Source organism: Uloborus diversus, chromosome 5, assembly GCF_026930045.1.
Source record: "Uloborus diversus isolate 005 chromosome 5, Udiv.v.3.1, whole genome shotgun sequence".
In the NCBI taxonomy this organism is placed as follows: domain Eukaryota; kingdom Metazoa; phylum Arthropoda; class Arachnida; order Araneae; family Uloboridae; genus Uloborus; species Uloborus diversus.
In genome coordinates, this window is record NC_072735.1 from 169842973 (window position 1) to 169857216 (window position 14244).

General features: G+C 31.7%; 1 protein-coding gene across 1 annotated transcript in view; it reads left to right on the forward strand.

Annotated features, from left to right (window-relative positions):
* LOC129223276 (muscle-specific protein 300 kDa-like) overlaps positions 1 to 14244 on the forward strand; it is a 175047-nt gene that overhangs the window by 122869 nt on the left and 37934 nt on the right. The window contains 6 exon segments of the mRNA XM_054857842.1: positions 1603 to 1701; positions 2587 to 2739; positions 3370 to 3534; positions 4207 to 4530; positions 12181 to 12333; positions 13788 to 13955. Coding sequence (XP_054713817.1) covers positions 1603 to 1701; positions 2587 to 2739; positions 3370 to 3534; positions 4207 to 4530; positions 12181 to 12333; positions 13788 to 13955 — 1062 coding nt within the window.

Genomic DNA, 14244 nt, shown 5'->3' on the forward strand with positions numbered 1-14244 from the left:
CTTTAATTAGATACAGTTATTGCTAGGTGTATAGAAACTTTAATTTTTTCCAATGCTGGATCTAGAGGCTACTCATTCCCTTAGAACCATGCTGCACCCCCCCCCCCCCCTGTATGTTACAGAGCACCCCCAAGAAAAAGCTTTCCCATAATTTTCCCTTTTCTACTCAAGTGTCCCCCATTTCAATATTTCAATACAAGTGTTCCCCATGTTTTTGTGATCATTAAATCTCTGTCCCCCCCCCTCACTCACTCTTGTAGGCCCCGTTGTAAGATAAAAGTTTCAATGGAAAATATTTTTTGTCACCAAAAAGTAATGAAACATTAATTTTTAATACAAATCTAAATAGCCTTGTTAGTACTGAGATTTAGGACACATTTCTTTTTAGTACAGTGTAGAACCTTTCACCCGGGAACCAAAAAACCAGGAAACCAGAAAACCGGCAACCTTTTGCCAGTTTCCCGCCATTTTTAAAAAATGCGCATTTTTGGCAATTTTTGAAAAACTAAGCATTTTTTTGAAATACCTAAAAGAACATGAGCGGTTTCTTAATAAATACCATATTACTCATCCATAATTCGGGAAAATGTTTTCAAAAACGAACTTCAGAGGGTTATCCTTAACGCGGGGCAACATTTCCGAAATATTTCCTTGAATTACAAAGTACACTCGTAAGTCTGAAATTTTCGTGTTTTATTCCAACTGAATACTAAAGAAATAAATATTGTCACATTCTAATGCAATATTTTATTGAATAGTCTCTAATTAAAGCCGTTTGGAGCGTAAATGACGTCGAAAAAGCGCGGGAAACACCGAAAACCAGATTTGCAAATTTTTTGGTTAGTTGATCGTGGAATCTAGAAATCGTTAAACGCAAGACTCATAAATCAAATTTCTATTGGTATGAACTTAATGCAAAAGTAATAGTTATCAATAACAATTTTTTTTAGTACCGTAATCGCAAACACCAAACCTTTGCAAGAAATTTAAAAAAAAAAAGCGCGCTCAAGAAAACAAATTCTTTCATACACTACAGTAGAAAAATCGCACATTTATGTTCAAAAACTTGTTGCTTGTCCTTCCCTTCATTTTCTTTTGTTTTAAAACAAGGAAAAGTGGTTTTTTCCCCCTTTTCATAATGAATGTGAGGGTCTCAGGTCTTATGGATAACTTTCAATAATAAGCATTTAAGAACTGTTTTCTTCTTATTTTAATATGTATTACTATTTATTATTGTAATATAAGTTTCATAAACAAACGGCCAATAGCGCTTTTTAGCGATCCAGAAAACCGGGAAATTCAGATATCCGGGACAGCGATGGTCCCGAACTTCCCCGATAATTGGTTCTCTACTGTATATATGATGCACCACTTTACTTTGTAACCCCTTCCATCGTATAGGCTTATAGTTGCAATTACTAGTGCAGCCAAGTTTAATTAGCTGGTGATTTTGTCTCCTGGAAGGTATGAAATTGTTTAATTTTTTTAAAAAAAAGTGGGAAATAATGGATACTGAGCCACATGCAAATCACAGACTATTATTGATTATTTAGTAAATATAGAAAATTCTCAATCGTGCTTCTGTTTCGTTTTATTTTTTAGATCTTAAATTGGATGAATAGTACTGAAAAAACTCTTTCATCTGATGATGTTAATCTACCTTCATTGCAAGATCTGTCTCCTAGACTTTTGAAGTATAAGGTATGTTGTTTATTTGTTGCTGCATCATGCATACATTTAATGTTTCAAAGTATGTTTTTTAAACTTAAAATAAAATGTTTATGACTCTTTAATCATAGCTAGTGCTCCTGTATTTTATTTTGAGTTGCTTATTTTGTCTTATTGATGTATGTTTTGTTTTATTAATACTATATGTATTTTCCATTATCGCATATAGTTCTGGCTAAGCTTTGGCTTAAGTAGGGTAACTTACTGCTTGTTACCCAAGCATTGTTTTCAACTTACGAGTTGAAGTGCATAATCGTTGCAAACTCTAGATAGTATGTTAAATTAATTTTAGCTACCAATTTGCTTGCACTCTCAGTTTCAATGAGATAATATCTGCCTTCAGCTCAAATATTCCCAATTGCAGACTGATTAGCTCATAACAAGGACAAGACTGCAGTCTCTGGAAGGCGTAACCGGGCTGTTTGTATATTGCATGTACTTCTGCTTTAGCCCTGGCTTAAGGGCGGTAACTTATTGCTTATTGTTATTATTGTTTTAATCTCCACATTTTTCCAAATTCAAAATTTCTTTTGTGTAACTTTTTTATTTTACTGTAATTTGATTTAAATCATTTTTAAGACACCGAGAATTCAGCAAAAAATTGTGGTTATAATAATATGTATTTAAAGTTTTTTCTAGTGGCATGAAAGCTTTTCACTACATTTAATCACTGAAAACCTTTTGAAATTATTAGTTCTGTTGGTCTTTGAAATTTCTAAAAAACTTTTAGTAAAATTTAGGAACAGGAAAAAGTATAAAGATTGAAGGAAAACAAAAACAAATTCATTTCTTTATTGATAATGCGTTGCAATTTCGAACCGCGGTTTATACTAATGAGGTTGAAAATTTATTTTTTAGGCACTGCAGCAAGAGACAGAGCTATACAAACGTCAATTAGATGTCTTACATGCTAAAGTGCAATCTGTAGCACCACTTATGAAGGAAGAGGATTTACCACTCTCAGTCAATGAAGCAGCTGCTCGCTTTCATTCCCTTGTGTCTGTTATTAAGGTATAAACTATGTTCTTGTACAGTTGTGAATAATTTGCTTCCAATTTTGATTATTCATTGTAATTCTCCATCAGTTTTTTTAATGTAATACTTCAGTGGATAATTCCCCTCAATTGTTAGATTTCTCCACTTTGTACTTTGCATTTTTATAGCATTCATTTCGCAAGTAATTTTAATTATTTACTAGTGGTACCCACACGGCTTTGCCCCAGTAGAAAATTAAAAGATCTTTTGGTTCGCCTGTGTAATTACAAACAAATAATGTATGATGAATTTCTTGCCAATTGGCTTGCCCATGTTACGGTTCCACGTTATGATAACTTGGTAATTTACTCGTCCATCTTATGATAATTTTGCTCGGGAAAATGTTCTTTGAATTGGAATAGAAAAGAACAAAACCAAATTTTTGAAAAATTGCTTCAAGGTGCACACCCCCATGCTACAAACTAATTTTGTACCAAATTTCATGAAAATCGGCTGAACGGTTTAGGTGCTGTGCATGTCACAGAGATCCAGACATCCAGATATCCCGACAGAGAGACTTTGAGCTTTATTTTAGTAAAGATTTTGGTTTTTCAATTTCTTGCATCTGTTTTATAGTTTTGATTTCTCTTATTTAATGTATCTTAGGACCATGTTGCCAAAATGGAATCCATTTCAAACATGCACCACCAGTGCCAAAATGAAAAAGAAACCTGTGATGAATGGTGCCTGAAAAGTGAAGAAAAAGTCAGTTTGTGTTGTGACCTAACTGGCAACAAGACTGTACTCGCAGCTAAAGAAGAAAAATTGAAAGTATGGCATTCAGTGTACTATTTGTCAAGAGATATTGTTATTAAAGTTAGTTTTTTTGATGTACAGAAGATGATCAGATAAATTTTGGGAATGCCGGTTGAATGCTGCAATGCTATAATATTTATAAGATTATGGTTCTTACTAAAAGCGAAAAATTAAGGGTCATTAAAAAGGATTTTACTTCACGTCTGAGAAAAATAACTTAATGTTTTATTTTACATTGTTCTAAAGGTTTTTCAATGTTTAATAGGCGTCAATTTCTTTTCAACATATCAGACTATAAATGCTTTATTTTAATTAATACTTCTGTTTAAATTAAGAATAATTTAAATAAATTTGTCGTATTGGTTTTCATTAGAATGCTGGTGTTTAACATAAGTAACTTTAGTGAATTTGATAATTTACAAAAATGTATATTTAGGTATCAGTGAATGAATTTTCATTGTGAAAATTACTAGAAAAAACCTTGAGGTGAATATTGTTTTTTTTGCTTTTACATTGCAAAAGTTTAATAGCTCCTCAAAAAAAAAAAAAAAAGTAACCTATTAGCACTGTTTTTTTTAGAAATTTTTCATTAATGTTGCTCAAGGCATAAAAAATGTTGCAATACAGGGCATGTGAATGCTATTAAATGACCCTTAAATCATGTTATAGTCTTCTGTTCTTTTATAGATTTTGAAAGATCAATTACCAGAAGGTGGTAAGAAAATAGAAAATTATGGTAAAAGTATTAACAAATTATCCAATCTAATCATTCCAAAAGATTTTGAGCTTCTTGTCAAGGGTCATGCTGGATGTGAAAAGAAATTTGAAGATATTTCCACCAATGTGGATGAAACATTACGAGAAATTGGTGAGAAGATTAAACAGTGGGAGCTTTATGATGAAAAGTGCAATGCCATGACCAACTGGTTAGAAAGTATGGAACAAAAGGTGAAGGACTTCTCCCTCAAAACAACTGTGGAAGAGAAATCCGAGCAAAGAGATAAATTTCAGGTAACTTATTGCTGTGAGCCTACTCTGGTTAATATCTTTGCATGATACAACTAGCATATTTTCCCTTGAATTGAATGATAATGCATCAATCATATTCAACTTGATTTTTAATGTGTGCATGTCTAATTACCAAGAAAAAACCTAACAACGTTTTTTTCCTATATAAAGCTTTTAATTTAGAACTATGGTCATAGATCAGGGAGACTTGTGATAGGAAAAAAAATTGGCTAACATAAATGGTTTTGAGTTTTCGAGATGTTTGAATTGCTATTTGTCTTTTACTTCTTCAGAATTCGTAATACTTTTGATGATCTTGCATGTTGTTAATGTCTTGGTCTAGCATTGCTTTTTGCAAGAAGGTTTAGCATGGTAAAATAATACCAGAGAATAAGGTCTTGAAAGATCCTCTTTCAAAAGAAAAAGGGTGTGAGTGATTGAAAGTTTATCTGTGATATTATTATTTATCCTATACCTCTAAAGGAGAAACCATTGTTTACCTTTTTTTCATCTCCTTAGCTGAAGAAAGACGTTTCTTTATTAGAAAAGGTTCAAAGAAGGGCTACTAGGCTAGTAAAGTGACTTTTAGATTTTGATTATAATGCAAGAATGCTTAATATGTATAGCCTGGAGTACAGGAGAGTTAGAGAGACATGATTCAGTTGTTTAAATTTATAAAAATTAAAGTGGTGATGAAAGTGGAATGGGTTAAATTTTTGCCTGGAAAGCAAGAGGAGAGGTCATTGTTTTAAGCTATTCAAGTCTCAGGCTAATCTGGAAATTAGGAAAAATTACTACTTTAGTAGGGTCAAGGGCACTTGGAACTGCTTGCCGGAAGAGGAGGTAATGAGCAAAAGGGTGGATATCTTTAAGATGGCCATTAATCTTCATTGGAGACTAATAAACTGACTAAGACCAGCCTAGCTGGGACCAGAGCCTGTTGCTGATCGTCACATTTGTATTTGTGTTTCAAAGACAGCTTTTGTAACCATCGGAGCTTTTTCATCTTTCTTATGGAGAGTTGGTGTCCTCATTAGGGAATTTAATATTGCAATTTATTGAAAGCTTTAATGCTTCTTTTGTTAGCATATGATCTACTTGAAATCGATAGTTAAGTACTGCTAAGGATAGTGTGATGTCTATTGAGTTGACTACAAATCCTCTGAACTATTAATGATCTTACCTTGTCCAATTATGAAGTATTGGTTTATTTTTTAGATTCTTGTTGCGAAATTGAGGAATCGTTAAACTTTTTCCTTTCTTTGTCAGGGTTTATGCTTTAATTAGCTTCACAGTTTAATCAAATGTATACATTTTATGTTTAAGTTGCATTTACAGATTTCAAAGATGATGTGTTTAAGTTAATCCCAAGTTTGTAACCTTTACTTTCTTTGCATGTGTTATGCAAAAGTTGCTGTGTACAACTTTTGGAATAACTAAAATATTCCCTTAAATTTTTTGAAAAGTGATTCAACCACATCAAATTGAAATGTAGCAAACACTATATCAACTATGGTAATCTATAACATTTTACAAAAAAATTTCTACTTATCACGCTAATTTAAAACTTCTGTTTATCATTCATAAATTCCTTCAAAATAATTTAATCTTTACTAACTGTCAAGAATTTAAAATGTGCTTCAGTTTGTCAATATGTATTTAAATGATTCTTCATATTATGTTTTAATGAAAAATGACAACTGCTTTTTCTGTCTCTTTTATGTTTTTACTTTTTTAATATTTTGTGATTAAGTAGCACTTAATTAAATAGAATAAATTGACTCTTTTTTTTTACATGCAATTGTTTTCTATTTAAATGTGCTCCAGAATTTTGAGTAAAGTTATCAACAATCTCTTGTTAGTAAATTATATTAATTTTATGTTTTTGAGATAAATGTTATTTTTTATCTGACAATATTGCAGTTTTTTTTTTTTTTTTAATTTTATATATACATATAAAAAAAAACGTTTTCTTAGAAATACATCTTTTTATAGTAGTTTATCATATTGCTTACAATGAACTTAATCCTCTATACATTTAGTTTCACTCAAAATAAGATTTTTCTGTTCACATTTTAAGTTAAAATACATAAAATCTCAAACCTCTTTAAACTATTCAAATTTGAAATTAAGAGTGGATTCATTTATTTTAAAGGTATATATAATCCATACAATATATATTGAAATTAAAGATTCCAATAAATTACAGCTGGATATACAAAACCAGGACCGCCGAGGCTGGCATCGTGTCCATTTGCTTGCCCTAAATGTATAAAATTTGCACTACTCTGTTTTTGAGCTGGGCCCCTGCAAGGGCCGTGCCCCTCGTTTCTGACTGGGTTTTGACATGGGAACCCTGTACAAATTCCTACTCTGATCTCAGTTTCAACTAGTTTTGCTCTTTGAATTAATTTTAGCACCTAAAAACGAAGCTTCAAATTTTAATTCATTGGTTACAGTTTGAAAAAGCAACTACTTTTGATAAAATCTTATGTCTTACAAATGTCTGGAAAAAAAGGAAAAGCTGAAGTGCTGCATAAAACTGAATATATGCTGTCCTAACCTAAAAGCAGTATTTTCATTTTCATTTTTTTTTTTTTTTTTTTGCCCATTTGTAGATAATTTACTTTCTGGGTTAAGTATAATGATATATGTTATCCTAAAATGCTGTAAGAATACAAAAATCTAAAGAAACATTGTACATTGCGGCCTAAAAGAACTTAAACATGAGTTGAAACTTTTCACAATTACAGAGGAAACAAGATTTTGGATTTAGAAGTTAAGTTTATCATCTTGTCTCTACCCAGAGGAATTCCAACGGTCACATTCAAATTCACTGCAATAATGACATTTCATTCGTTTTATTAGGAAGACAACTATTTTTCTTTAGTAACTTATTTTACAAAAATATATGAAATCAAGTACAACTCGCAATTATACTTGAAAGGTGCAGACAAAAAAAAAGTTAAGTTTAAGTGAGATTGATGGCATACGTTATTAGCAAGATTATTTAGAAATTATAAAAGATTTCCCCCTCAAATATGCAAATATCATTGACAGAGTTATAAACAATTGTGAAATATTTTCTTAAAGTTTTTATACAAAATGCAATTTTGAAACACATTTGCATATTTTAAGTTGCACACTTTTGGAATGTGAATAAAATTTGACAACGTATATAAAGTACAAATACAAAATGAAAAAAGTTAAAAAAACCAGCAAACAGCTGTTTCGGCACTCTAAAATACAAATGCCATCATCAGTGCAAATAAAAACGAAGACAGGTTCAACCCGACTAAAACACAGTCGAGGCGAACATTGGAATGAGAGACGAGTTGTAAAAGATATGAGAGCAGTACCGGAAACGATGACGTCAGGGTTACGTCAGAACTACAGAGGACAGTTGCACTCAGGAGAAAAACGTCACGGACAAAAAAATAAATCAAATAACAGACTTCCAAACATTAGGAAAAGGGGGAGTGCTAGACAAATCATTGACGATTAAATTAGCATTTTTCCATATGTAATATGACTCCCAAAAATCTAAATCATGAATGGACGAACACTCGTGAATAACATTGGCGGAAGAAAAAATAAAATTATGGCCACAAGACCAACAATGTTGAGCAATAGAGGAGCGTTTGAGATCCTGTTTTTTGACGTAGTTTTCGTGTTCTTTTATCCGGAATTTGAGGGATCGTCGAGTCTGGTTCTGAACCTTGACAAATGGGGCATTTATAGTGTTTCCTGCCAGTGCAAATTAGCCTACATTGGGCAGACTCGACGATCCCTCAAATTCCGGATAAAAGAACACGAAAACTACGTCAAAAAACAGGATCTCAAACGCTCCTCTATTGCTCAACATTGTTGGTCTTGTGGCCATAATTTTATTTTTTCTTCCGCCAATGTTATTCACGAGTGTTCGTCCATTCATGATTTAGATTTTTGGGAGTCATATTACATATGGAAAAATGCTAATTTAATCGTCAATGATTTGTCTAGCACTCCCCCTTTTCCTAATGTTTGGAAGTCTGTTATTTGATTTATTTTTTTGTCCGTGACGTTTTTCTCCTGAGTGCAACTGTCCTCTGTAGTTCTGACGTAACCCTGACGTCATCGTTTCCGGTACTGCTCTCATATCTTTTACAACTCGTCTCTCATTCCAATGTTCACCTCAACTGTGTTTTAGTCGGGTTGAACCTGTCTTCGTTTTTATTTGCACTGATGATGGCATTTGTATTTTAGAGTGCCGAAACAGCTGTTTGCTGGTTTTTTAACTTTTTTCATTTTGTATTTGTACTTTATATACGTTGTCAAATTTTATTCACTATGCAGTACAAAGTTTTCGACTACTTTTTATGTACACTTTTGGAATACCTAACATGCTTTTCAGGATTACAGTAGAACTCCAACTATCCAAATCAATTGGGACAGTGCCCCATTCAGATAATCAAAAATTCGGATAATTGGATTTCCTCTTACAAAGGGCCTGTTTTGACATTAATTAATGAGGCATGTTGACAACTGGAGAAGTGAACTATTTTTAAAGGAAAAGAGCTTTTAACTAATCAAATTAAAAGGCAACACTTTTACTTGTTAAGTGAACTTTAAAGTGCTGTACATTAATACAGTATGTACATACCGCACTTGCATGAAAGTCATTGAATATCTCTGTCAAAGTAAACTGCTTGGCTAGCTTTGAGGAGAGAATAGCGTATTGACATAGTCATTATTTTGCTAATTGCAGCACCTTTCCATCTTCTTTTTTTTTTCTAAAACTCTGAAAACGATTTGGATAATCAGCGATTTGGATAGTTGGTGTTTGGATGATTGGAGCTCTACTGTATTTAGTTGTAGTTATTTTAGTTGGCTTTATAATTTTATTTTATTTTGCTAGCTGAGCATATGTGGTATATTTTTTGGTCTGTTTTCAAATATTAACTATTTATTTCTTAAATTATGCATTATTGATTTAGAAAAAAAAAGTACATTTTGCATTTTAGTGTTTTTATAGTTTAAAAAGCTTCTGGTGTTTTGGTTTCTAGTAGTTGTAGTTTGCCTAACGATTTTTATTGTTTTGCTATGCATGTTTGTTGTGTGTTGCATCTTGGGTGCTTTGTGTTGGTACAGACTTTGCTTGAAGATATACAGGCCCATAAATTGTTGGTTATCCAGCATGCTAACAGTACAGAACTCACTGGCAGCGTAAGTAGTGATCTTGTTTTCATCACATTTTGTTTTTATGTCTCAATTTATGATCCAAATTAACATTAAAAAAAGGTTTTCACTCATCGTTTGACCACCTCAATTCTAACTTTAATAGCTATTAGAAATTTTTTTAAATAAAACCATTAAAAATTGGTGCTGAAACCAAAAAAAAAAACATGCTATATAAAAAGGCGCAATAAATATCCAAAAGGGCACATTTTCAGGCAAGACACAAATTTTGAAAAATGGCATAATGAAGTGTGTACATTTTATACCGAAATCAAATGGTTTGTATTCCATTCCCTACAAATTAAAAACAAAAATGTTTTTACTAAATAAACAACTTGTGTTTTTCCTACTATTTACAATCATTAAACTTTAAAAACTTTGAAAGAAACTTAAAAAATGAAACAAACAATCAAGATAAGATCTGGTAAAGCAACCTTACAAACCACTGGCAAAGTTACTTGTTGACTGTCATATGAATTCTTTGAATTTGACAGAGTAAAATTTTAAACATTATATGTTTTTAAAGCTCCTCATTTCAAATAGGACAGTTTTATTTGCATTTTATAGTATAAGATTCTCACCATCAAATGCCTAAAACAACCTAGATGTTCCTCACTTTTTTAAAAACATTGTTTCCAATAATCTATGAAAGCTAGATAAGTGGTTTTGAATTTTAAATTATAAATAAGTAGTAGTTTTTTCATACTTGTTTATGAGAGAACTTTTGTGATCATCGTTTATGTAAGAGGTTAATTTTTTTAAACTGTAATTGCAAAAAACCAATGTCATCATCATTTTCATAGACTATAAAAATACTTTCAATTGTGTAGACAGAGAAATACTTTAGATTATAATGCAAAAAGGATGAATCCCTTTAGCATTGGATTCAAGCATGCTAATCCCTATACAAAATACTAATTGATGTGGAGGAAGTTGAAACTAACCAAAGAGTTTAACAAGGCTGGGGGGCTGTCTCTGACCCTCTATATTGATGACATCATATGAACATGGAAACTTTCAATAAATACTGGTTTCCATCTGAATGTGTCTACTAGTGTCAATACATAATTGTTTGGCATTGCTGTTGACTGATGACCAAATTATAATTCAGTGAAATGAAGATGACTTTCAAAAATCCACCCATTTACTTTATGGAATTTCTCAAGATTATAATATGAAAATCTCAATTTCAAAAACGAAAACGATAGAATTTGAAAGAAAAGAGCCAATAGAACAAAAATCATTATTGGTAATAAAATTATCAAACAAGTAAGACAGTTCACCTATCTAGGATGTAACATCACCTTTGACTGATATAGATGATTTCAGTAAGTTATCACCCTATAGCTAGGGCTAAGGCAGGAAAACATGATGCTGACTGATGATACATAATGCTGTGAATGACTAAGCTTGCGGTGTATTTATGATATAGATGACCAAAAACAGCTACACAAATTCCAAAACATTTGTTGCACTCTTAGGACACTAAAAGGAAACAGGATAAGAAATAGAACTGAAATTTGAGAAGGTCGTATCAGTTCCCAGTTTGCTATGTGGCTCAGAAACATGGACTTTTGAGTATCTAAGAATAGAACCAGAACCCAGGAAGTGGAGATACAGTTTCCGAAAATCTCTAAAGGACTGCATGTTTATGGACAAAATAAGAAATGAAGACATTACAAAAGAATTTGAGATTTTTATCCTCTGTGGGAAAATTAATGAATACTGCATTCATTGGAACGATCATACTCAATCCACTGCGTATGCATTTAAATTAAATTGTGTGGAATTTGAACTGGGCTAATATGCTTTCAAGTTTATAAATTTAAACTATATAACACATATCTAAAGAAAAATACAAAGTCAGATTGCATAATAAGCTTCTTTTGATGACTGCAAGCAGCTGATAAGAAACCCAAACTACAGTTCTTTACTTAAGATTTATTAAATTAAATCTTTGAGAAAAGCTGAATTATATTAAAATGTTCCACAATGATTTTGAAAACATTGACTGATTGGTATTCCTTTGATTCAGTGAATTTTTTATCCAAGACATTTTAGTATTTGTTAACTTTAGAGAAATTTCTTATTAAAAGGTTTAGCATCTAAATATTTTTTTTACAAATTTCAATACCTCCTGATTGGGCATAATATTTTTATGGGAAAAGTATCCCCACAGGGCACTTGGGGGGGGGGGAGCCCAAAATTTAAAATAATTATACTTAACTTAAACCACATAAGTCATATCATTCTCAATGAACGTACGACTATTCAAAAGGGAAAAAAAAAGGGGGAGGGGCTTTTAAACAGTTCAAACAATCTTTTGCTTTAAAGAAAAACAAATATTTTGGAAGGATCTTGTGCCGTCTTCAAGCATTAATTCATGTGAAAGTTTTGAGTGCCGTGTATTATGTTGGATTTCCCTTTCTTTCCCAGGCATTACTCAATGAGCTTCGTGCTCGAGAAGCTGATTTCGATGTTCTGTCTGATGAGTCACAAGAGCTGATTGCATCTAGTGGAGAAATGAGAATTTCCATGGGAACTTCACAGCTCACGTCTCGCTTCCAATCTATGCTTCTGACTTGCAAAGTTAGTTTTCAAATTTTTTGTCTCATTATGTCCTGCAAAGCACAAAAGTTGTATCCGCAGCTGAGCTCAAAATAAAAACTGCTGGTTAAAGTTTTAGGCTTCCATATGTTTGATTCAGATTCCACTTTTCCAGATTTTTTAAGTTTAAATATTCTATTCATAAATTGCTATAAAACATTATATATAGGTAAAATATGTCATAAAGAACTACCTCATGACAATAATTTAATTTTGATAAAAAGTGCAGATGCAAGTTTTGTGCTTAGCACAGCAGCATAGATATATTTTATTCTAAGATGTCTTTACTTTTTTATTGTACTTCTTGGTGTGATGTATATTTATGCATTCATATATGTATTCAGTGCACTCTTCCTATTTCCAAATTGAATAGTCTAAGTTATCGGGTAGTTGGAACTAACTTCTATTTCCTGTAAATTTTCCGTTTTCATAAAACTAATTTTATTTTAAATCTGTTTTTTTTTTTCCTTTTTTTTTCCTTTTTTTTCCTGGAAGTTGGATGAGAAAAATACAAGAAAGGAGCAATTTCTAAGGTTGGATTTTAAAGGATGATTCAAAAGAAATACATTGATTCTACAACAAGTTGAACAACTTACCAAAGTAGCATACTAGGAGACAAAGCAAGAGAAATAGAATGCTATAATGTAGTTAGGCCCAACCCTTTTCTGTCCGAGAGCTGCACCTTATATAAAATCCTTCTTGTTGGCCACAGCATGCATAAAATTTTAGAATTTTCTAAGCAAATGAAAATATGGGAAAGGAAAGAAAACTACAAACCAATAATTGTTGTTATCAATTACTCTATGCTTATTTTATTAAATACATGTTTTTCATATAGTTGTTCATATCATAGAAAACTACAAACCAATCATTGTTGTTATCAATTACTATATGCTTATTTTATTAAATACATGTTTTTCAGAACTCAATTTCTGTATATTCGGCTCTAAATTTGTGACATTGTCACTAATCGTGCTTTTCGATTTTTATCATTGAATAAAACAACGGCCCACACAGATCAGTTTTTCAGGCCGAATGTGGCCTGCAGACCATAGGTTGAGCACCACAGCTATAATGCTTAAAGCATTTCTTCCCATCTGGAGAAGATAATTAACTTTTTCCGTTGTATCATGAAAGGAAAGTTGATGAAACGGCTATGTATGAAAATATGTTTCATTTTCTACTACCTACTTTTGTTTATGTTATTCAATTTTTCTATATTCACTCCATTTTTTGACAGAGCAAAGTTTTTTTTAATTTAAATTTGAGATGATTCAAGCATAACCATAGCAACCATGATTGAGAAAAAAGGTGACCGAAGGTACTTTCTTAGTTACAAGATGCAATGTTATGGCCAAATTTCTGATGGTGTATGAGTTTTTTATTTATTTATTTATTTATTGTAATAAAATATTTCCCTTCTCTATATATTGTAGGAACTCGCTAGGAAGTGTGAACAGCATGTTACTGATCATCTGCAATTCAATGAAAAATACAAAACATGTTCTGAATGGATTGAAAATGCTGCCTCACGATTTGCTAAAGTCAACTCGATGCCTTACAATAATTGTGAGACACTTACTCAGAAGCTGAACCTTGTTGAGGTAAGAAAGCAGCCATTGTGACTGGTTTGATCTCTCATGCATTAGTTTGATACATTTGGGATCGGTCAAATTGAATTTTATGATAGAAGAGTCTTAAAAGGTTATATTATGCCAAACAATAGTTTTAAAGTGACAAAATAAATTAGGGCATGCCAAAAATGTAAGATTAATTAATAAAAACCATAAAACATCTAGAATTTTGAAAAATTTTGCCGAAATTAACTCAAGAAGTTTTAAATTTTAAAAAAGTAATCAAAATAATGAACGAGAAATGATTTTTAATAAAAGG